Genomic DNA, 26,635 nt, shown 5'->3' with positions numbered 1-26,635 from the left:
TTTCAGTTCTGTCCAAACCTTTTCACTTTTCCTACAGTTCCAAATGGCCAATGAAGTGTTGCTTTAAAATAGCGCTGAGAACAGCATCTCTTAAGTTGCCTGGGACTGCAGGAAGATTCGGTGGATTTGTTCCTTTCTGGTGAACTCTGTCCTGGGGTGACAACCTTAGTGCCCACAGAAATGGCTCTGAGTGCCACCTCTGGCACCCGTGCCATAGGTTCGCCACCACTGCTATAAGGTGTCTGCAATGAAGCTTTACTGTTAATCCTTGTTCTCACTACAACCCAAAATTTTGAAAATCACAATGGTCTTAGGTACAAAAATATGTTTTCAACCTAAGAACAAACCTTATCTACTATAAAATCAGAGGATTGTCTATATTGTGATATGTATGGATCACAACCTGTTCCCTCCATGTATCTCCGAACTCATTGGCCAACATCGTCCCACACATAATCTCCGTTTTTCACAGGAACTTCAGCTTCACTCTATTACCATCCGCTCTTCTCACAACTGTCTCCAGGACTTATGCCATGCATCTCCCATACTCTGGAACTCTCTATCAAAATGTGTCAGACTGTCCCCCACCTACCAAAGTTTCAAACGTAACCTGAAAACCCACCTGTTCAGGTTCCCCTACAATACACAATAAATGCAGTGCTCTGCTTCCTCACCTAGTGTCTACATCTTTCCTCCCTTGTGAGCCCTCACGGGCAGGGTCCTCCTTCCACTTGTCTCCTGATCACTGTAGTTTTGTATTTTGTACTTGCACCTGTTTTTGTCTCAATGTAATGTATGTGAACCTTTACTGATTGTACAGCACCATGTAATTAATGGTGCTCTATATAATAATAATAATAATCACTGAGTAAGATTGCATTCACATCACATTTTTACAGTCCATTGGAAAATGTGTGCTCAGCAAAGGCAGGGGAGGGATGCAATACTTTGCCCATTGACTCCAATGGCTTTTGCCAAGTGTATACAACGGGAGGCAGCTGGATGGAAAGACGTAGCTTGGTAAGTCTTTCTATCCTGTGTTGTAATTGTAGCCTAATAAATTAATTTAGCCTAATAAGAATTTACATTAATAGAACATTTGTTCAGGAGCAATGCAATAAGGAATAAAGAGATAGCAACAGCAAACAGGCTTCCCTCTTACTGGACACATAAGCCATAGTAGAGAACAGCCCTGCTTTACCAACATAGACTAATTGGATCCAAAACTTTAGCATTCTAATTTATCAACGAAAATATTATTTTAAAAAGTATTCTCTTACTATACCAGTTATTATAACACTACATTAGTTGAGTGTATACATATTTTATTAAATGTGATGAGTTCATAGATGTGAAGGTAATAATACCCACCTTCCCTTAGTGCCCTTTCATACATGCCGTGTGATAGGTATAGGTAGTTATAGGTATCCAGCAGTAATACGTACCATGCATGGGGAAAATATAGAGCATGATCTGTCTTTCCCTGTGTTAACGGTCGGGCGCGGTGCTTTGCTATGGAGAAGGAAAGGGTGAGCCCTCCTCCTCTCCAACGCACTACCGTAGGATACGTTGGTTGTGCATGTAAGCTTATATGGTGGTTCAATGAAAGTTCCAGTTTTCGATAGATAGATATGAGATAGATATGAGATAAATAAACAAATAAATATATCTTTATTTATATAGAACCAGCATATTCCACAAAGCTTTATAGATCATGGGACTCATATATAAAGACATTACAGAGTAATAACATATGAAACAATAGGGATTTGGGCCCTGCTCACAAGAGCTTACAGTCTATGAGACGGAAGGGGTGACAGAAATAAATATAATACATACATATAATAAATAATTCAGCATGAGCCAGTCACTACTAAACTACTACTACTGTTATATAATAAAGAGATAAAATAAATATATTTTAAAAATATTATATGTTATCATATAAGTATATCTCATTCTTGAAAACTACCCATAACTAGGATGCTAGGAGAACATGCTTATAGGTCTATATGGATGTTTGGTACAATACGTAAGATTTAATGTTTTCACTGCCAACCTTCACTCTCCAGCTCATGTCTTACATAGAGGAGATATCTCAAGTAACTTAATTTCACTGGAACTGCTGTCTTCAATCTGGAAGGTCACTTACTTTATCTCCTGCCTGGCTTTGGAGAAGTTTAAGAGGGGGATTTAAACAAGCAAGTAGACTAATCTGTTTTTGTTAACTTTAAGCCACAGTCACTATGCTGTGACCTACTAAAAGATGACAAAAGCCAGATAGCAGAATCATTTTTTAAAGCTCCTGTAAATATGGGTCACAGTGATTGTGTCTAGTGGCATTAACCCCTACTCACCATTGGCAGATTACTTCAGAAACTAAGATTTCCATAACAGAGATCCTAATATGTACTAAGCACCAATGTATCTGTGCATGGACCATCATATGCTTGCCCACCTCTGAATACTATTTGTTTCAGCAGTATTTTCATGCCCAGTTGTGGAAAGGCAGATGGATTTGCAGAATATGATAGAATAGGCCTATGATATACTGTTTATAAGGGCCTCCCAACAATCCCTGATGGCAGATGTTGGGGGAAAGAAGCATCATATGTTTTATTTCAGAATGTTTAATGCTTTGTTCCCACATATGAGAAGCTTAGTCCCTTCTCCACATTGAAAGAAACATGCTTATGTTCAACATGGGTAAAACAGCTGTCACCTGAAACCTCATTTATGTGTATGTTTTATTCCACCACTACAATCTGTTAGATGTGTGCCTAACGACAACAACAGTTTCTTGTAATAATCAAAAACTCTGAATGCAGTTTTGAGTATTAGTACATTAGTGAGTGTTCACCACATTAGCATAACATAGCTAATAAAAATATTAATGCAAAGCATCTCAGTTTTCACTGTAGGTTAATTCCATTTGTAAACTGTAATCTATGTTGTTTGTTTTGTGTGGACCAGATTTTGGAACAGGTCTTTGTCAGACTCACATAGACAGAAAGTAAACAGACCATTGTATACCAGATCATTATATACATATTCTGTGCAAAATAAAACTGATTTGATTGCTTACTTATTTACAAATTATTTAAACTTTTACAATTATAGTCTCCATAGTGAAATACTGAAACACTTTAAAGTGAATTCCTAAACAGTTATCCCCTATCCACACTGATCACATGGGATATGACTAATGATACCACCAGCTACACGGCTCCACTAGAGGGTCATGGAAACATAGTGGCGGTAGCAATGATTTGAAGGAAACCTACCATCTGAGATCTGCCTTATAAGGTAGATCCTATGGTAAGTTGCTTTACAGAGCCACATCCCCATCCTTATTTTGTTTAAACTTCTAATAAAGCAGAACCTAGTAAAAAATTTTAATAATAAAAAGCTTTTATTTGTGCACACTTTCTGGTGCATGGAGGAGTGGAAGCTACGCCTGCTCTAAGCCCCAGAAGCCTCTCACGATCATCTATTTATCCTCTATCCTTTGAAGGTGGAGTAAATAACAGTAGTGTGAAAAAAAAGTGTTGTATTTGTGTGTTAAGCAACATATCCACCCTGTGCAATATATACATTCTCTGGGTTTTTATTAAGTTTCCATTTGTCTCTGTTCCTTGTTTCCAGACTGCAAACCAAACCTGTTTGTTTTCTCACTATGCAATTTTGTATTGGCCTCCTTTCTTGTTAACTTCTACCAGTAACTTGGGAATTAATTTTAGGCAGTAGCAGGTAATTGTTATTTACGGTACATACGGTAGTTATATACAGGGGGGGGGCAACAAGCAAAGTGACTGAGATGCTTTAAATATTGTGACAATATTAGGGGACAAAGTGTGTTTACTTCCCTGGAAACACACAATGAGCCCTGAATGCAGGGATATATGAAGTAGAAAACATTAAGAAAAGAAAATCACTATTACTAATACACATTCTGCACATTCTTTTCACATTCTTGGCTCATTTTACAAGCAACTTCAAAATCAAAGTAAGAGCAGATTCACATTGGTGTTTTTTCACATGAGTTGAACCCATTTTGGCTTATGGACACATACAGATTGGTTTTCTCTTTCTGGCTTCAGTGATTTTTCACTGAACCATTCTTTTCTACGGGCTTTTTCACACTTAGTTCAGTTCTTCAGTGGAAAAAATGTAGAACATGTCCTTTTTGAGTTCACCAACAGCATTGGATCAGTGGAAAAATACTGAAGTGTGAAAAGCCCATTGAAAAGAATGATTCAGTAAGGCATCAGAGAAAAATTACTGAAGCCAGGAAGAGAAAACCAATCTTTATGGGGCTCATTTACTAAGGGTCCGAACGTCGCACTTTCGCCAGGTTTCCCGAATATTTTTGTTTTGAGCCAAATTGCCCCGGGTTTTTGGCACACGCAATCGGATTGTGGCGCATCGGTGATGGCTTGCACGCAACAGAAATCAAGGGCGTGGCCATTGGACAAACCCGACGAATTCGGAAAAACCGCAGAAAAATTTAAAAAATGAATTGTGTCGCAAGATCAAACACTCACATGCACTGTGAAGAAGAAGGAGAACTCCAGCGGACCTCGGCGCAGCAGCGACACCTGCAGGAACTCGGGCGCACAATCTTAGTGAATCGCGGCAGACCCAAATCCTCGTCAGACAACGCGCTGCGGGATCGCGACAGAACCGGGTAAGTAAATCTGCCCTGATGTCTCCATAAGCCAAAATGGGTGAAAAAAATCGCCAATGTAAAAAAGACAAAAAGCTATAAATCTATGTATGGGTTCATTACTTTTCATTTCATAAGTGGCATTCAATGTATATCACATGCATTGTGAACTCTTTCTACATGTAAATTAATAAACTTATTACAATCCACATGACTGAATTGTAATGGGTACTGTGTAAACTAATTTGTCAGGACTTTTTCCCTCACCAAACACAGCACATAAACCATTTACCATGGAGCTAATAGATTTTCCTCCAAGTGCTTTCTACCTATATGTAAGTGTTTTGCCTACTCATGTTCCTGTTGTGAATTGCTAATTAGTCCCATTAATCCCTTTCAATTAATCGCTCGTTAACTACCAGAGCGGACGCAGCAGGCTAGATGGGAATGCTTAGGGAATGTTGGTGTGTGACACAGGCCTGCATCTGTACTGAAGGCTAAGGAAAACTGATCACCCTCACTTAAGGGTGTGCACTTGTTACAAAAAAAAGGGACATCATTTGTACTGGGCCATATTTTTCAGAGCTTCCTGGAAACTTTTTGCAAGCTCTACATGAAGCAAGCCATGATGTAAATTCTCTGAAGCAAGCCATGACGATAATTACAGTCATATTGCAAAAGAAAAACAGAGTAGAGCATCAGAAGAACTCTAGCCATGCAGATAGGGTACTAGTTGACGTAGTATTTTTTTCTAGAAGCTCTCCAAGCAAACCTGTCTAGGTTTTGTGATCTTTTTTTTTATTATTATTATTATTATTATTATTATTATTATCATCATCATCATCATCTTGAAACTTGAAACAATCCAACAACATTTCAAAAATGGGTCTCTATATAAAGAATATGCCAAATATATATGGAAAATTATGGAAATTACAAATTTTACAGGAAGTATTGTCTAAATAGAGGGTGGTCTTTTTAGGTATGTGGTCTGCAAACCATTACAAACTATAAGACTATAGCATATTATCTTAGACCCCCTAAGGGTGCATTCACATATATCAGTGGCCATTGGTTGCAGCTTTTATTCTCAAACCAGCTTCTTTGCATCTGTTCTACTGTTCTGTTCTTTCAGTCATGTTGGTGTAATTTGCATACATCACAAGGAAATTGTAAATAAGAACTTTGGTTTGTCCAATCAGTGTTTACGCATTTTTCACGTGGTCCTCCTTAAGTATTCCCCTTGCATGTTCATGTTTTATAATGTCTCTCAGAAGATTATGGCCAGTGGTGGCCATACACATTAGTCATGTCATTCAAACAACAGATTTTTTTTTTTTGGCAACAGCTAACCATCTATTGTGTATGAGAGTCTGAAGGAAAAAAAATCCTTTTTTGTCAAAAGAGATGAGCTTTAGATGTGTCTGTTAGTAGTTTATTTCTCTTACATTATTGTCAACACGTGTATGAGCATTCATGTTAATGGTGGCAGAATGGATAGAAAAGGTGTCGGTGGTATGGGCATTTACATGGTAACTATCTAAAGTGCATCGCCAACTTTAGGCTTTAAAGAGCCCTGGGGATAACTAACAAAGCATTCATTGATAAAGTTGTTCATTCCATGCTAACATTGGCCAAAGTAGTCCAAATGGTTCACATGATAGAAATAGCATTAAAAACTTTGATGGTTGAAAATACTTGTACTGTACGAATATTTAAATTAGAATAAAGATATGTTAAATTGATGGATCTTTTGAGGATTATGTCTTATGTTATGCTGACTAATATCCAAGCAGAAATCCTTTTAGGTTGTACCATTAATTACGGCACCTAGTCATTTTGCTGGCCCGAGAACCACTAGGTCAGTGATGGCGAACCTTTTAGAGACCAAGTGCCCAAACAACAACCAAGACCCACTTATTTATTGGAAAGCGCCAACACAGAAATGTAATTAGTGATTTAAACTTCCTGCTCTGCCACTGCTTTCATTAATATCAGCACCGAGGACACCAATAAAGCAGAAAATAGAAGAAATTTGCATGACCATTGTAGCTTCCCTCCAGGGTCCAGGAAGAATTGTCAGGGTAGGAGCATGAGCTACAGTGATAATCAAGATCTGTCCACACCTTCCCTCTCCTCCAGTAGTCCCAGGTAGAGCTGTCACTTTAAAATATCTCTGTGCATAGCAAGTCCTGGGCTGTCTGGATTGTAGGAAGTTAATTGGAGTCCTCTCTGGTGAGTGCCCACAGAAAGGGCTCTGAGTGCCACCTCTGGCACCAGTGCCATAGGTTCGCCACCACTGCACTAGGTAGTGGATGCTGCTATTAAGACAATTTCATCAAAATGATTTCAGCTTCATCAAAACAGTGTATCATTGGATTTTATGTAATTGTTTGTAAACTATCCCGTGAGGGAACCCATCATGTGAGTGTTGCCAGCACTTTCTTTTTCCTTCAGCATATGACACATCTTTCAAAATATGAATAAACAAAATTAGACGAAATGAGCTCTGCAATCCATTGATTTCCTTCTCCACAGTTAATTTTAAAATATTTTCGTCATGTATTTAATCACCTTTACTCTCTGCATTTTATTAATTCCCACAAACTATGCACTGTGTGATTGACGGGCGGTCGGCTTGAACAGAGCGCTTGGAAAAGCCAGCCGGGGCCACGGTCTCCATAGCAACCGGTGGTGTGAAGCGGGCGAGCCGTTCTGCAAACGAGTCTCCAGACACGGATTAACCCCTCCAGCACTTATTCTATGCCATCCTTTGAGAATAGTGTTATCCTTCTTCTGAAACACTTGTATTATCTCCAAATAATCATAATGACAGTGTGTGTTCCATATTGTATTGCCAGCATCATAATATCCATGCTTTATTCTAAGTTACTGCCCCAAGAGCTTATGATCTAATTTTGAACTTGTGTTAAAACTGTATGCAAATACTTTGGAGAGAGATTAGTCTTTGATGATTAACTTTACCGGCAGTTTACCTATTATAGTTTGATGGTTTTTTTAAAATCAGACATTATGTGAAAAGCAGGTTTATCCTGGAGATCCTTGCTGATTTTGTATATTGAAGACACAGTGGGGGGATATATGCTGAAGCATTAAAAAAATGTTATGTGCAGTAAACCGTATATACTTGAGTTTAAGCTGAGTTCTTCAGAACATTTTTTTTACTTATACTCGAGCATATAAAAAAATAAACTTAGTACTTTCCTTTGGTGCCCAAAACAGTTCCTCTGTACTCTGTCCATACACACACTGACATTACCACCTGATAACATGTTGCAGCCCTGTGTGGAAGACTACTAAAGACTGACCAGGGGGGCTGCTGGACATTTCATTAGAGAGAGGAGTCTACTGGGCATTTCATTAGTGAGGGGAGGCTGCTGGGCTTTTAATGAGTGGGGGAGGCTACTGAGTATTTCATTAATTATGGGAGGCTGCTGGGCATTTCATTAGTGGGGGAGGCTACTGGGCATTTCATTAATGAGGGGAGGCTACTGGATTTTTAATGAGTGGGGGAGGCTACTGAGTATTTCATTAATGAGGGGAGGCTACTGAGTATTTCATTAATGAGGGGAGGCTGCTGGGCATTTCATTAGTGGGGGAGGCTAATGGGCATTTTATTAATGAGGGGAGGCTACTGAGAATTTCATTAGTAATGGGAGGCTGCCGGGCATTTCATTAGTAAGGAGACGCTGCTTGGCATTTCATTAGTAAGAGGAGGTTGCTGGGTATTTCATTGGTTGGGAGGCTGCTGGCCATTTCAGTAGTTGGGGAGGCTGTTGCACATTTCATTAGTTTGGGAGGCTGTGACCAATGTATTTCCAACCCTAGGATACTTATACTCGAGTAAATGCATTAATAATCCTGAAAGAAAACTTCTTCTGATTGATTGACATACTTGGCAGGTTACATGTATTCACTATTGGGTAATTCATTAATGTGTTTCCAGACCTGGAAAACACTTTTCTAGTGCTGCACCAGATTCTTCATTGTGATTATGAATCTGTTTTGTAAACCTGTTGAGTACAACTTTTAGACCTCCTTTTAATTGGTCTAAACTGTGTGCCACAATGGGTCCTAATATTTTTGGCACACAGACTAATTTCCTTAAGGCAACGCCCATTATGTTTAGAGGAGCGTCATAGGAACCGCATAATGGAGAGGATTTAACTAAATAGCACCATAATTTAATGGAAAATCTGCACCGCTGCAGATCCACATCATGTCAGTTTATGCTGCAGATGTTTAGCACAGATTTCAAAAGTTGCAAGGGACCAGCAAAAAAAAAAGTATACAAATTAATACGAATTAAAAAAGGTTTTATTTCTGATTAACGTGGCATCCAAAGCATATTCCTGCCCTGCACCTACCTTTAATGTGCTTTGGATGCCACATTAATCAGAAATAAAGCCTTTTTTTAATTCCTCCATCAAGCTGGATCTGAATTTGTATGTTCTATTACATTGTACCTCACAGCAAGGTGGATCTGAGCCCTGGATGATAGAAAGCCACTACATGATTGGGGTGAGCTGGCTTTTATAAATTTGCTTGGACCTGCAAAAAAAAAGAAAAAATTTCAGTTGCAAACAAACATCCAATTTCAGGCAGTTTTTGTGTTTGACATGTCTGCAGTGGAAGGCCTGCTGCATGTATGCCCCTTATTTGCCCAGTTTTAATAAGTTTACTTTAATATCAGTCTTTTACATTAGGTGGAACTAATTTGGTTGGAGGAATGTTCAGTTTTGGTATTATCATACTACTGAAGTAAGAGGGAATTTATGAAGTAAAGGAACAATGGTATTTTGGTGGCATGGTGTATTGAAGCAAGGCTTATACTACCACTTGGTAACATAAAAAGTGAAAAAGCTTCAAGTGGTTTTTCAATGCAGTTATCCATAAAAGCAATCTAGCACCATTTCCTAAAACTAGTGGTAAGTCACATACAATTACTCTCAATAAACTAATATGTCTTACAGCACTTTCCTGAAAACATTCATATACCAGTATCAGTAGTGAGAACAATTAGCTTAATAGGGTTCCCTTATTCTGTTGTATTTCATTAATAGGGAATTGCAAAGATCGCCAGTTGTGTATGAAATGTCCTAAAATTCCATCTATTATGTGAAATCTTGCCCATTTATCTATTAAAATAAATCATATTCAAAGTCTTGTGAAAATGAGTGGAGTGATATTTTCCTGAGATGAGTCAAATTTAGAGATTGCATCAGGCTCGTTTCTCTTTATGCTACAGATATGGGCAGTTAAAGACATACTGTAGTTGGAAACATGAAATGCAGATATAAATCCAATTGCTGCCTATTTTTTTAAACATCAGTATCTCTGGTTATGTAGCTCACAGAATCCAAAGCCTGATGAAGTTTAAAAGATGAGATTCATACCTTAAATATGACACCATAACAATTTGACATAAAGAGTTGGAGAAGAAGGAAAATGGTGGGAAGGGGGGCCTAATTGAGTTATGAGGAGAATGTCATTGATTTGGTGGGAGGGGTTTGTTTTTCAGTTGAGAGAAGAATATTACATTTATAGAGTCTTAAAAGTACCATTGACTTTTTTTAATGAGTTTGATACATCTTCCATTGAAATATTTTAATATTAGGGTATTAGATCCTCATATAACTCACAGTGGGTCTCAAATCCTCAAAATACCATTTGTATAAATTCTTTTTACTGTTCATTGTGTTCATTGCATATTAGACAGTATATGTTTGTCATAGAAGTTATATATTATATTTACTTTATCTGCCGTATATTGCGATTCACTTAGGATAGGTTGCAAATGTCAAGGGAGTACTGCATTTATGTGCAACAGAAACAGCACAGGCTGCTGAAGAGATTACACATAAACACTACTTGGTTTGTATCCAGAGCTGCAGAGCTCAACGCGGAGGAGGCAGCATGGAGAGTGTGTGGGAGCAGGACAAAAAGATACAAAGGACTGTGCATGGAGAAAGACAATAATATATTCTGCCTGTGTGTGGTTAACCTTGTATGTTGTATGTCAAGCATTCACCCAGCTGCAAAGCAGTTCAGCATGGGATCCTGACTTTTAACCACCTCCTTGTCCTTTCACCTCAAGTTTTTGTGGACTTCGGGCTTAGAAGTGTGTGGGAATGAGTTAGGTAATTTCAAGCTGTAAAGTCCACATGGTTACTTTCACAAGACATTTTGGCATGTTTCCTTACATTACAGATGGACAAACAAGAGTACATACATTTTTTGCATGTGCCACCACATGCTCTCTTGCTCTCTTTTGGGTCAGTGATTGGGTCATCTGTAAGAATAACATTTTATGAAGGTATAATATCCAGGTTATTGATAACTACTGAGATGTTTCTAAACTTTCTTGCCTGAAAGTGGTTGCACCAAGTTTTTTATCCCTATTCCCAAGAAAGAAAATAACAATATGACCAGTTGGTTTGAATGAGACCCCCGTGATCATGAGAACGGGACCCTCTGTGATCAATAATTGATGGTGACAGGTCAAGCATGCATCCTGCTACTCCATTCAAAACTTTACCATCAAAATATTAGAGAGTGCAGCACTTGGCTATCTCCGGCATTCCCTTTCACCATCTATGAGAGTACCCAAGACTGCTGAGCGCTGAGCTCAGCAATTTCTGATGCTCCAAAATATTGAATGAAGCAGCAGGATGCATGCTTGACTTACCAATTCATCAATTAGTGAGAATGGGAATCCTGTTTTCATGTTCAAGAGGAGTCTGTTTTATTTGATCAGTGGGGGGTTCAGCAGGCAGACCTCCAACAATCATATTCTTATCCCCTACCAACAGGATAGTGGGTAACAGTCAACTTGTAACAGCATCTTTAAGGTTTTTGCACTCCTGTAGATTAACACTGTAGTATTGCAGATTGGACTTGATGGACATGTTTTTATTTTTCAGCCTTATCTACCATGATACCAAAGAGGTCACAGATGAGATATGCTGTGGCCCATAATAAAAATTGTAACTTGTTACTTTCAGTAATTTGTTCACAAAGTTACTTAAAGGGGTTATCCGGGTTTAAATTTATTTTTATGTCCGGGCTGGGGAGGGCTATTTAAACATAATAAACATGTACTTACCTCCTCCGGTGCTGCCGATGTCCCGCGCCGCCGCCCGTCTTCTCTGTGCGCCGGTTTCATTACACCGGCGCACAGGGAGCTTCCGGCCGGCCGGAAGCTCCCATGCGCACCATCTCCCAGCGCTTACAACGCTGAGAGATAGGGACGCATGGGAGGAGCCGTCCACATCGCGGACCGGAAGCTCCCTGTGCGCGGCTTCCGTGCCCCTGTTTGTTTACAGGGGCACGGATCGAAGTGACCGCGGCGCGGGACATCGGCAGCACCGGAGGAGGTAAGTCCATGTTTATTATGTTTAACTAGCCCTCCCCAGCCCGGCCATAAAAAAAAATTTAAACCCGGATAACCCCTTTAACTTTTGCCTCATTCTATTGAGATATATATTCTGAGTGTATGTCCAGTGATCTGAAGGCAACTAAAGTTTCCTGTATTTCCTAATGGTCACTATTGAGAATAAATAGTATTTTCTGTAAATATATAACTTTTAAAATATTCTATTTTGCAATTCCCCTTAACATAATTATGACATTGGCTGAAACTGATTTGCTGCAATATTAAACTGTGTCTTTCTGGTCATATCACCCTTAAATTGTGTGCCTGGTGTTATAGCTATATGTGTAGCTGAGTATGAATACAAGGTCACCTTTTTATTCATCGAATGCTTCTGTGTAACCTGTAAGTGACCTCTACCTTCATTTCTAATTGGAATTATGTCTCAGGAAATTTTTTTACAGTCATGAAAGACATGTCTTAATATCTTGGCATTACATAAGCCCAATTCAGTTATCTAGTGAGTTCTCCTGATATTTGCTGGCTCAGGTATATGCTAGCGCAACATAGGATTTAAAAGCTTTCTCTCGTAGTTCAAGGTTATTATAGTATTGTTTATCTGATTATCACAAGATTATACTTCTTTCTAGTTAATATTGTTCAAGGTCTAGATACCTTGGTAATGTGCCTTGTCTATCAGAAGTAAATTACATGTGATCCTCAGTCCTCCTTTTGCCATGTATTTACTTTGATACTGTAAGATTCAGATGTTGCCATTTTTCTCATTATATCTGAAGATCTACCACATAAGCTCTCAAAGGTCTGTTGTTTTCCAAGTTATTTATTTGTATTACTAATGTAATATACTATAATATATGCTCATAACACTTGGGGGGATGTATTGTGTATGATGTTCCCCCAACCCTTCCTGCACATGCCAGATCTTTCAGGAAGCCCTGGCCTGCTGATATACCCAGCAGCCGGCCATCTTGCCTTGTGTAGTATTGCGCTATAGCCTGCGCCTGTTACTGGAGCAGGTTATTGGGGGTGCACAGGCCGGCTGTCTGCCATCTGGCACAACCTCTTTCATGCCCCTCCACACCCACTTGGGAGAAGGTGGGATAAGAAGTAAAATAGGTGCAATTCCTGGCCTGGGCAGATTTCTTATGATATTGTTGGAGGGGGGGGGGCGCTGGTTGATGGTCTGAGCCCAGATTGATGACCAAATTATTGTATTTACCAGAATGAGTCCAATAACCTAACACAGGAAACACATTTAATGAGTTCATGACTGTCCAACCTGGTTTGTACTTGTAATATTTCTGAAAATATTTAAATTATACATGAGGTTTCGGATTCCAGACAATTTACGAGTCTGGTCAACTGTAAAATTGGGTAGTTAAACAGGAACTGCATCCTCTCCGCCCCCTAGAGTTAAGTCACTGCGCCAATATGTGGCATCACCAATGCAGCCTCTATTTACAAACAGACACAGATAGCAAGGGTTGCGGAGAGATAAGGGAAGAGAGGTAAGTATAGAAGCTTTTTTTATTGTTCTGTCTCCCCTCCTATAGGCAAAAATTTGTCAACTCTTTTAGCTGTGGAGCAAACATTATGTTGTGTTAATTTGCGCCTGTCCCAGTGTTTTATGTATTGTGCAAAAATGAGTCTCAAGATCTGTAGGTAATTTTCTTTTGCAGCTTGATTTCTTAGCTTTAAGGTGCCATAACAAACAGCATGGATCTGCTAACCTTGTACTAGGACCTGTTCTCTGCAGAAGAAAGGGAAATGTTTTGTCTCATCTCTTCTCCCTCAGGATTAGCTGCTCCCCACATATCATTAGCAGTGCGTCTTGGCGTAGGCACACCCAACTGAAGCAGCGTCTGCTGTAACTCCTTACATGCCTGGTTTTCATTAACCATATTGAAAACAGACCTTGGCAGCATGTTTTCCGCCAGCCATCACTTCAAATAAATCTCCATTTGTGAGCCAAGCAAAGTTTGTCTGTAGCAGGACCATAAAAGTTCAATGGACAAAATAAAATGGATAAAAAAAGAGACAGATGTTAACCCTACTGAAACCCTATTGCAGATACTAATGCATACATGGATGGGGTACACTCACCATATACATTCCTGTGTATTATCCTTATGTTTTTCTAGAGTTTTCTCTCTTATTAATATTAAATCGTGGGATTTACACTCAGTCCAATGTCAGCTGGAACTTCCCTGTGTTAGGCCTTATTCATTTAATTATTCATTATTTATTCACATGCTCATTTTTACAATAGGATGCATGTCCCTTTCATGATAACCTAAAGTATATCTAAGTTTTGTCTCTTCTTCACTGATCACTCAGACTGTAGTCTTTGAGCATCCGTGATAAAAGGGCAACACGGATACAAAGCAGCTTTGAAAAAAACGAACATTTTTCACGGTCAAGTGTCAGCACAACCGTGTGAATAAGGGTTTCTTCACATGAAGGGCTGTTTCAATTCCAAGTGAGGTAAAGATGGATGTTTCTTATAGGGCTGAAAATGATGCGTTATCTCACTGTGGTGCTGAAACCATAGATGGTAGTCCAAGCCTAATATTTCTTGCATGTTTTTTGTGTAGATTTTGACAATAATTGAACTGCTGCAGATTTTAAACCGACTGAGTAAATGATTTCCGCTGCAGGTTTTTCACACAGGATGTGGATGGGATTTTTATAAATCCCCTCCTCTATGCTGTCATGGTAAATCACCACAAGTGAAAGACAGGCAGCAAATATAGCCTGTCTTTCCAGCCTTAGAAGCTTTTCACATTACACGTGTAGCAAGTTTTAATCAAACATTCAAATACATACAAATGTTTGGATAACGATTTTAACCCCTTCCCGATGTGCACCGCAATGGTACGTCACGCGTCGGGAGCGGGAGGACAAAGGGGGCTCACGAGCTGACCATTCTTTGTACCAGGTGGGCGTTTGCTGCATATTGCAGCAAACACCCACCGGTAACACCCGCAGTCAATGCTGGCACCTATCGCGGGTGTTAACAAGTTAAATGCCCCCTGCCTGAGGCATTTTAATCCTGGCATGAGCCGGGATTAGATCGCCGATCCATTGCCATGACAGCCTCAAGTCTTATGGAGACCCAGGGCTGTCTTATCTTAACCAATTCATTACAATGTGCGATTTGCACATTCTAATGAATGATGAGGAAAATACCCTTACACTGCCATACTGTAGTTAGTATCAATAGACAACCTAGGGTTAGAGTACTGTAGTGGGTCTGAAAAATAGTTAAAAAAAATATGTAAAAATAAATAAGAAAAACATAAAAATTCAAATCACCCCCTCTAGAATTTCACTGTATTTGGAATTTTTTTCCCACTTCCCAGTACATATCATGAATATTACCGTATATACTTGAGTATAAGTCGACCCGAGTATAAGTCGAGGCCACCTAATTTTACCACCAAAAATTGGGAAAACCTATTGACTTGAGTATTGGCCAAGGATGGGAAATGCATTGGTCAGAGACTCCCAGTATTTAGCCAGCAAGCCTGCAGTAGTATACAGCCAGCCAGCCCAGTTTAGTAGCTAGCCAGCCCCCATTAGTAGCCAACCAGCAAGCCCCTTTAGTAGCCAGCCAGCCCGCCTTTAGTAGCCAGCCGTCCAGCGACCTTTAGTAACTAGCAAAAACCCCTAAGTATACAGCCAGTTTGCCAAGTATTTTAAAAAAATAAACTCACATACTCACCTTTGGCCAGTCTCGATGCTCGGTGCTGCATCATAATGTGCGGCGGGCGGCGGAGCGCATGGCCGCAGCTCTGCCGGCTGTTACAGAAGACAGAAGAGGAGCCGTACCGAGCATCGGGCAGCCACACCGAGCATCGGGGGCACCGGAAGGTGAGTATGTAAGTTTATTTTTTTAATTGACTTGTGTATAAGCTGAGGTGAGGTTTTTCAGCACATTTTTTGTGTTGAAAAACTCTGCTTATAGTATATATGGTAAATATTGTCACTATGAAGTGTAATTTATTATGCAGAAAACAAGCCCACATACAGCTCAAGGCATGGAAAAATAAAGAATTTATAGATTTTTGAAGGTAGGGAGCAAAAAACAGAAACGCAAAAAGGAGCAATGTTGTTAAGGGGTTAAAGGTGCATGTTTCACAGTCAGTGGGAGTAAAACTGTTCTAGTTGCTCATTAACTATAGTCCGCCAATTACAATCTATGGGTATTTTCAGCCCCATATAAATATGTTAATTTGTTCATCATATATATATCTATATAAATGCCAGCCATACAGCAATGACGTGATGTAAACAGCCCCTTGGCAACTGCTCCAATAACTACATTAATTACAATTACCCATGGAGTTTTGATGTGTCTTGCTCTGAGCAATACCATTTCTAAAAGGTGGAACTCGATAGACATGTGCCTTTGGCTAACCTTGTAGTTCAAGAAAAGGAGATGTACAAAAGCATACCATAGGTTAAGACCATAGGAGGCTGCCCGCAGTACATGGACTTTGGTTTGGAGTCCCAACACAATCCAATAGTAGAGAAAAAACGCAGCACAGTTAAAGTAGTGGTGAAAACCCGGGGGCCTTTTATTCACCAAGATGCAATGTTTCAACTTAATAGTCTGTCTGACATCATTTGTTTTCATAGGACATTGAGTGGGTAGCACTTCTGCCTTGCAGCACTGGGGTCCTGGCTTTGAATCCCACCCAGGTGAACATCTGCAAAGAGTGTGTATGTTCTCTCCATGTTTGCGTGGGTTTCCTCCGGGTCTTCCGGTTTCCTCCCACACTCCAAAAACGTACTGGTAGGCTGATTAGATTGTGAGCCCCATGGGGACAGGGACCAATTTGACATGCTTTGTGCAGCGCTGCGGAATCTGTATGCGTTATATACATAAAGAATTATTATTATTACTATTACAGTGCTTTTACGATGCTTGAAAGTATATAGCACATCACTGTATGCCTCTTACAATATTTACATAAATTAATATATTTTTTTTCCCTCATTTAAATACATGTTCTCATACTTTTTCACCAAATACACAATTTTTTTTTCTTAGATTACAAACATCAAGCTTTCAGAATGATAATTGTTCCTTGTTTTGTGGAGGCACATTGTGCATACGGGCAGTATATGGTCAAAGGTGTATTATAGAACTTTCATGAGTATGACTAGTTGCTGCATTTATTTCAAAATGATCATGACTTCAAAAATATTAGATTTTTAGATTATAATTAGATATAAGATTTATAAAAAAAAATGTCTTATCTTTTCCCCTTTCAGTTGTACTATTTTTTCACAACATGATATATGTAGTGACCCTCATCTACAGTAAAAAGCCTCTATTTTCCAGCACCACACATCAACACTACTTTTCAACTCTGCTTCTGATTCCCCTTCAGTGGCTTGTGTTACTCTCTTCCCCTTCCCCCATTCTCTCCTCCACCACCTTACCCAGTGCTCTCCCCCTCTCTTTGCTGAATCTAAGCTCATTGATATGCAGGAGGCTTTGCTGAGCAAGGTACTTTTCTCCCTTGGCCGATGCGATGTGGAAGCAGAGAAGGAGGTGATAGAGGAGCAATGACGGCAGCCAGGCAATATCTGAATTTTAAGAAGCTTAACCCCTATATTCTCAGCAGTTCTTGAAAACAACAAACTTAAATTCTACCTCCTATAATTTACAGTATCAATCCCAGTATTGAATTCACTGCTTTCTTTTTGCTTTGAATGGTGTGTGTTGACAATTGTCACTTGTCTTTTGGTAATGCAGGACATTTGTCAGTATTGACCTTCCTATGAAAAAGATGTCTGAAACTATTGTTTTCGCCTGTACATCACATAATATTTGTCATGTGAACCAACCAATTTGTTTGCACATGCAAAGGTATTGCATATAATTTAATAAATGTGATAACCTTAAAAGAAAGAAATTTACAGATGAGTACAATTAAATCACAAATATGGCACATTTTACAATTGCAATGTATGCGGAATACTTCCAGCATTGTATGGAACTGATCTCATTAATATGTGTTCCCCAGTGTTTCCTTCAACACATGTCATATTACAAAATGATTTTTTTTAAATAGTGAAAAGATACAGAGTAGTCATGGATTACTGATATTCTGTTTATTTTACGACCATTAAAAAAGATCCTTTACACCTCTTGTGACATTTCTTCTCAGTGTGAGCCAATGAAATTGCTTCTGGGGGAGAGTATAGACACATCGTAAGGGCTGTGTGCACTTTGCTAAGGTCTTAACCTCACACATTCATTAGCACTCCTGGCTGACAGTGATCACATTTGACTCTGTCATGGACATACATTTTGGTTTGACAGAAGCATGCATGTATGGTGAAGCGAGGGGAAATCAATGTCTCAGGGTAGTCAGGGGCTGCTCCCACTAAAAATGGCTTGATTTTACCTGATTGCTTCATTCTAAATCACAGTGTACTTTGCGCTAATATTCTGAAAAAATTAATAAAATCAAAAGACTCTTATCAGCGACAATTTTCCATAGTTAAAAGCCCAATAATATACAGAAAGTATTGAAATTAGTAACAAAACTGATTGGCTAGATGTTTGTTAACGGGAAGGTGAGATGAAATGGCTGGCTGTTAAGCCTTTGTGTTTGGTAAGGAAGGTGAGTCACAACAAAATTTGAACACCAAAAAAGCAAAATGTGAACACCTATTTATGTAATTGAGAAACAGATGTGCAATATTTCATCCAGGCAAAATAACAACACATAATCATTTTTCAACAGAATCCTTTTTCAAGGCCTTATGCACATGACCATGTGTAAAATAGGGCCACTAAAAGGGGAAAGTTATCCCCTGTTTGTGTCCCTTTTTCACCAGGTGAGAAAAGCCTGGGATGAAAGGAAATGTTAGGGAACAGGGGAGATCTTATACCTAACTATTCTTTGTAGGAGACTTCTGCATCCACAGCACTGAACTCAATCAGCTCTGCTAAACACAAAAACCAAAGTCACATGTGATCACCCCTCCTTCCTCCTCTGTGAGCAGTGAGAAGCAGTCCATCCCCTCTTTCACTCTACTATCATGTTGACACATTTATGGAATCACAGGAGAAATCAGCAGAGCCAGGAGAAAAGCTAGTGCTAGAGCAACTTTTACAATTATGCTAATGAGCCTGATGAGCTTAGACGGAAGGTGTCCATGAATAACAAATATAAGAAGATTACCACATTCATATTGCCTGGGTCTATGAATAAGTGTCCGTGGTTTATCATGCTTGATTTTGATAGTAGATTTATTTTAAATTCTGGTGTCTGAAACCAGAGCCATTTCATCTGTCTTTCTACAAATAATCCACACATCTACTTGAGCCTGACTGGGTTGCAACAGTCCATGCAGATATTGGGTGACATATAACATGTCAGCAGCAAATGTATATATTTTTAGATAGATACTTGTCATTTCAAGTGACAGAAGAACTGGAGCCACATACTTTCCCTCTTATACAATATTTTAATAATTATGGTAAAGGTCTCCTGTAGTAAATATTCTTGTAAACCATATGACATGTGACTTTGTGGCCCACTTCAGAGTCAAGCAACTCTCACATTTAGGGAAGTACACCGTTTTAAATGATAGTACTTGCTGTTCAGGGAATGTGATTTTTGTGCCAAGTTTGATAAACGGTTGGAAGTCGGTTGTTGTCATAGTAACAAGACACAACTTTGGTTAAACACTTCCGCCCTTCAGCAGTAAGGATTGTGCCAAACGGTTTCCCCTGGAGAGGATGTCTTCAGCTGAAAGATATGCTTAAATAAAATATCCTGTCTCGCTGTGTTTTAACCCATCCTTTACCTGAAATAACAACTTGAAATCACTTTAATAAATCCATTATTTGACTGACATTGGTAATGAATGAAACATGGTTTAACAGAAGGAGGAGCTGTAGGTACCATGTAACCAAAAAGACAAAGGAATAACAGAATATACAATCAGAATTCCTGTCAAATAGCCATACTGTATATTTATCTGAAATGAGGCTACTTCACTGCTACTGCACACAATGGCACGCATTTACTAACAGTAAGACAGGGTAACCCTATACCAGAAAGCCTGAATGTACCATATCACAGTGACTGATGCTGGATGATAAAACTAGTGCTTTGCTACTCTGTCCAGTCTAAGTTTACACCACCTACTAGCTTGATTTGTATCACAGTTTTGGTGCAATTTAGCACTTTTAGTCACATTAGCTCCTTATAAGCTCATATAGACTACTTTTCTTCATTTACTTAGTCAAGTTACAGCCACATTATGAAGGATTTAATAGGGGCTTATACAGGCCAATCTCCCCAAGTCAATAATATAAAAGGAGAGTAACTGTAGATAAAACAATGCTTTCTTTTGTATACTATGGTTTTAAGTAATGATTGGCCTAAAAGAACTGAAGACTTTTCTTCTATCAAATTATAACCTGCACTTAGGACTACATACATTTGATAACAGACACAATGTTAATGGCAGTTTTCTCTCCTGTTTGCCACAGAGCGCAGCTGCTGCTCCCAGTCCTGTGATGGGCAACATGCCTCCGAATGATGGAATGCCAGGAGGACCCATGCCCCCAGGATTCTTTCAGGTAACAGATTTATTGCACTGAATGTTTTGTGGTTGTATATATTTTTGTGATTTAAAAATGTGTATATTATACCAATATAACCTATTTTAAACAAGAATACTATTACAGTCCAGTAAAGGTGTAATGTGTTCAGCACATGGCCAGTTGTGAATTCTTTGTAGCATAGTTTTTTGTATAATCAAGACTGATAATCTTACGTTGAATATTTAGTCACACATCAATCCTTTTCAGACTTCCATTGCCATTACATGAGTAATATGAGGATTTAGTAAGAGAAGCCCAGAGTGTTGACCTAGGGTTGGATTGGGCTGAGGGCACAACCTGCATCTATAATGGCATGTAAAATGTATAACTTATAAGACAAGCAATCGAAATTAAAATCATCCCATAGGACATAGCCCTCAGTGTGAAATTATTACCACAATGAAAATATAGGGAGCCCCAAAAAGACAGAAACAATGAAGTGTGCTCGTGATCTCTTCCTGGGTATTACTGGAAATAGAGTACAGGCAGTCCCCGGGATACGTACGAGATGGGTTCTGTAGGTTCGTTCTCAAGTTGAAATTGTATGCAAGTTGGAACTGTATATTTTATAATTGTTACCCCAGTAAGAATTTTTTTGGTCTCTGTGCCAATTGGATTTTAAAAATGTTGGATTGTCATAAGAACCAGGATTAACAATAAAGCTTAATTACAGACACCTTTGATAACTGTTGTAGTAGTTTATTGTAGCCTAAGGCTAAACTACTGTAAATTACAAACATCCAGAGGTCCGTTTGTAACTAGGGGTCATCTGTAAGTCGGGTGATCTTAAGTAGGGGACCGCCTGTATAGAAATATTTTCTCCAATTACCTAATAATCATTTTTGATGTCATAGTAACATTGTATGGCAATTTTTTTAAATGGATATATAAAAGGTTTTTAATTGGGTCAGAATTCTTGTTGATAATAAATTTGTATTTTTATATAGATTTGTACTATGTAAAATTGTTTCCTATTTCCTAAATGACTAGACTCATGCTCATAACCTAAATTGGTGGCAATATCAATACTTACCCTTTTTCTATAAATTATAACTACAGTCGCAACTTTTCTTGGACAATGGGGCCAATTACTGTGAGCCCTTATCCAGTCAATATAAGAAACTTGTATCAATATACATTTCTATAAAATGGTAAAGTCTGTTGCTCTATCCTTGAAATGTAAATGCCCCATTTGGTAGAAATTTACTGAAATGGCAATTGATTGATGTAGTTGTATGGATGGGTTTAATTGTGCTTTTCCAAAAACTTGTGGCCTCCATGAAGTATTGATATCGGTAGTAAATACTTGTACAAAGTTGTTGTTGAGATTTATAACTTTCACATTTTCTATTGGAAGAGTAAAATATGTACCATAATAATAATAATTTTTTATTTATATAGCGCACACAAATTATGTAGCGCTACAGAACTTGCCAAATCTGTCCCTGTCCCCAGAAAATTAATGTCCAGATCTAGAAAAAAGTGTCACAAAAGCTTTATAAACATATAAGAGTAACAACAAGAACATAAAAACAAATAAAAGACAGAGGTTTTCTGTATTCTAAGAATAATCAAAGAAGATTATTGCCTTCATGTTGTAATGGATGGATTCACTCAGGGGATTCCTGTTTCCCTTCCCCAAACAGTCTATTAACACATAATAGACAGGTGCAACTAACCCTTTGCTTGTTTACCACATAGTTCATTGAAAGCAAAGCCTTTCCAAAACATCCCACATGCTTATCCTTATGTAGACTCTCTGGCTGCTGGATAAGCCTGTGTGCCAACAATCGATAAAGTGAAACGTCTGTCTACTGTTATTTCCTGCACCACCAGCAGTAAATATGGTTCCATATTGCCACTTTCCAAGAAGAGACTGAACACTGTAGAAATGGCAGCCAATACCCAATGAATCTGCTGTCTTGTAGAAGGTTTATGACCAGATTTTTACAGAGGATACAATTAATTCTGTTGATTTCTCAGATGAATTTGCTCACTTTTCTATTTTTTCCCATTGAAGCCATGACAACTTCCTCCAGCCACAGACAATCTCTGTAATGCTTGCAAGACATCTATGTCTCCTAGTTTTCCACCAGCCTTCCAAACTTTCTAAAACCTTTCCACCACTTTTCCAAACTGGCTGATCTTTAACAGTTTGTGGCCTCTTTCACAAATATATGAAAATAGCCGTATGCTACTCATACTGTCCCGTTTCCATATGGGTAGCATACGGCCACATTAATTTCAATGGGCAATACAGCCATCCATATAAATGATCGTGTGGTCCACAAAACCGTATTGTACTGTAAACGAAACATTAGAAAATATAATGCATGTCCTATTTTCTCCAGTATGTATATGTGCAGTATCCAGGGAGAGTATTATATAAATGAAGACCTGAACAGGGTGGTATTTGGTTTTGTGGAAAAAGTTTATTATAACTTCTGGGTTTAGGAGGGAGTCCATTGGCAGACACTGTTCATGCCAGAAGCCACAAATCTGGGCTTGGGAAAATATGCAATAAATAGGGGATGGAATAATGAAATTATAAGAAAGATGATAATGTGGATATAGAGTCAATTGGGCACATTTACTAAGAACAGTGTTGTCAGTACTATGTGCAGTTTTCCTGTGTAGTGTGCAGGGTGTGCCAGATACAGGATTTCTGGTGCCCATTCCCACTTCTTAAATACATGTGCAGGCAGTTTGCATCGTGCCAAGTGCAAAGTCCAAACAAAATACTGGACCTTAGTAAATGTGCCCCAATGAATTAAAAGTATAAAAATATGGCAATGTGCAAAGAGTCATGGAATTGTAGTTTTTGTGCGGAAGGGTTCAACGCTAAGCAAGTAGGGTATGAATTACCATTTACAGTACATACATACTGACTTGACAGAATGAACTAAACCCAGTAAATTGCTAAAATGGCTTTGAGAGCCAGTAAAAATTGTAGCAATCTAGTATTTTAATTGAAACAAGCCAAGCATCGCTTTACTGTCTCAAATTTGATGTTTGGCTGCAGGCTACCTATTTCTGAGTATGACTCTCCATATTCCAACCAGTAACCCTCTGGCACCCATTTTAGACAAACTTGTACCTATTAATAGATTTTTTGGTATCTGTTATCCAAATTAATGTAAATTGTAAACCATTTAAAGGGAACCTGTCACCAGGAGACCCATTTTTAGCGCTCCCCCACTCCCCACAGAGCATAGTACATACGCTGCCAAAGTGTTTTTGTATAAAAAATAGGTTTTTACAGAAAAAAAGATATGTTATATTGTACCTTTCATTAGCATGTGCTGTGTGACTAGGCAGTTGCCAAATGGGAGGGGCTGGAAAGGAGCAGTTCCCCCCCACCCTTGGGAACAGCTACTCCATGTGACCTTTTCAAATATATGAAAACACCCATCACTTGGCTTAGCGACGCCCCCTGCTCCTCTACAGCCAATCCTGAGTGAGGGGAGTTATACATATATTTGAAAAGGTCACATGTTTCCCAAGGGTGGGGGGGGAACTGCTCCTTTCCAGCCCCTCCCAATTGGCAACTGCCTAGTCACACAGCAGAAGCTAATGAAAGGTACAATATAACATATCTTTTTTTCTTTAAAATCAATTTTTAATACAAAATCATTCGAGTTAAAAATTTCAGTTAATAGGCCTTCTTCATAACTAACATTCTCCTAAAAAGGTACAGGTAGATTAATCTATTAGACAACACCTTTAGGCTGCATTCACATTGCCGTTGCCCGCCGTACCGCAGCACGGTGGGCACACGGTGGCGCTGGGGAGAGGAGGATGAACATGGCGCATGGCGCCTTATGGTGAGAAAAGATAGGACATATCCTGTCTTTTCACGGGGTATGGAGCAGTAAGGTGCCGCACGTTTGCTGAACTGTACCTCTCCCATACAGCGCCGTGAACGCATTGCCGTCTATGGGGGACATATATAGGCCGTATATACGTCGGCCATATATACGTCCCCCATACAGCAGTGTGAATGTAGCTTAACTTTGTGGTTTAGCATTTATGTTTACACTCCATATTCAGAATAATATTTGTAAATATTGCACCATTTATTTGCTTCTTAGTTCTTGCCTTACTCTCGTGTCCACACTCGCATTGCTCAAATGCTGTTTGACAGGATTCAAGACAGCTGTATTAAGCTGTGTTTTTTCCTCAGCAAGTGAAGCATTTAAACACTGGCCATGTAGTCTAAATCAAGCAGTGCTAAGCCCTCTTGTATCCCAAAGGGTATATATCAGCGAGCGGGAGACCTCTCCAAACAGGATTATCAGACACTGCTTGTCTGAGCTTCACAAGCACAGGGACAGTAGGCTTGGAGATAGGGAAAAGACTTTTCACCGTCTCCTATTTGCCGAGTTGCTTTGTATCCTGTTGCCATTACACAGTAGAGGGGTTAATGAGTGCAGCGATAGGTTAAATGCTAATTCAACAATCTTGAACTCTTACATTATTATTTCAGTACAATATTTCAACCTCAGACATACTTGACAATTGCTTTTCTTTGTCTTTTTATTCCTGGAATATTGTGAGAGCATTTGAAGAGACCTATAGATGTCACAAACTTGTGACCATGCAATAGCCTGATTATTCTGTCACATTTTATAGATTATGATGTCTTTCATAAAATCTACTTGTTTCTGTCTGTTCAGCAATGAACCAATGCTTCAATCACCAATGAAGTAAAATGTGTTTTACAGCGTGTATTACACACTCTACTTTTTCACATCTTGGGGACATTTATCAGGACTTGTAAGCCAGTTTTTTTGGCATATAAATCTAGAAATAATCACAATCACTTGCAAACCTCCAGTAATTGCAATAATTTTCCCCTTCACACCACTTCCACCCCATGAAGGTGTGAAGTAGAACAGCTTCCTGCCCCGTGTCTGATCACTCGCTATTGCCTGTTCACTGTCTAACATTCACTGGTTCTTGTGTATATTTCCAGTGGTACAGAACCAGATAGATGAGAAGTTCTAATCCACCTGATGTACCTGCTGTGGCTTCCATCATACTCACTGAGCGCCGGTGCATTTTAAATTCCCACCATGTCTTTGGAGTGAGATCCATTTCACATGGGAACCATGTTCCTAAAATATTGGTGCACTGTATATGTTTTTTACTGGATGCTTCTGACTGCAGACCTTGCTATTCCATACTGTAATAATAAAATGAATACCAGCCTTATTACATGACAGAAGCTAAAGGTGCACTCTTTTGGCCTCTGTTGGCATAATGAAAGGTTATGGGGACATTTAACTGATTCACAAGGAGCTTTCCTAGCGCATATGTTTAAGTGCAAAAAAAAAGTATGAAAGGAACCTTTTTCCTGTGGCTGCTATTTAGGGTACCTTTCAGTGGTAAGACAACTGAGGGCCCTGTGCAATGACAGTTTCAATTCCGCTAAAACCTATTGACTTGAATATAAGCCGAGGGTGGGAAATGCATTGGTCACAGCCTCCCAGTAGTATACAGCCTGCCCAGCCCCTGCCCGTAGTATACAGCCTTCCCAGCCCTTGGCCGTAGTATACAGCCTGCCAAGCCCCTGCTTGTAGTACAATTCCTTTAGGAAAAAAAACCCCTTCTATACCGCAATGCTCCAGCACCGGCTCCGTGTCCCCGCATGGTCCATCGCAGGGATCATGACTTCAGCCATTCGCTGACATCATTGTGTGTGCCGAGCGGCTGACGTCACGATCCCTGCGACAGACAGCACGGTGACACGGAGCCGATGCTGGAGCATCGCGATATCGAAGAGGACCTGCCAGGGAACACCACAATTTTAGTGCTGAAAAACTCAGCTTATACTCGAGTATTTAAGGTATAAGCCCCAGAGGAGAGTGAAAAATAAGCTCTATAAAATATGTCACCATATATCACTATTTTAAAA

The 26,635-nt window shown here is 39.2% G+C and overlaps 1 protein-coding gene across 1 annotated transcript in view; it reads left to right on the top strand.

Annotated features, from left to right (window-relative positions):
• The window catches only part of SSBP4 (single stranded DNA binding protein 4), a 244,442-nt gene that overhangs the window by 168,103 nt on the left and 49,704 nt on the right, over positions 1-26,635 (top strand). Inside the window, exon 5 of the mRNA XM_072112559.1 lies at positions 20,605-20,694. Coding sequence (XP_071968660.1) covers positions 20,605-20,694 — 90 coding nt within the window. The remainder of the gene's footprint in view (positions 1-20,604; positions 20,695-26,635) is intronic.

This window comes from Engystomops pustulosus, chromosome 1 (genome assembly GCF_040894005.1).
Source record: "Engystomops pustulosus chromosome 1, aEngPut4.maternal, whole genome shotgun sequence".
Classification (NCBI taxonomy): domain Eukaryota; kingdom Metazoa; phylum Chordata; class Amphibia; order Anura; family Leptodactylidae; genus Engystomops; species Engystomops pustulosus.
The sequence above is the reverse complement of the archived record's forward strand: the minus strand, read 5'-3'. Positions and strand labels throughout refer to the sequence as shown.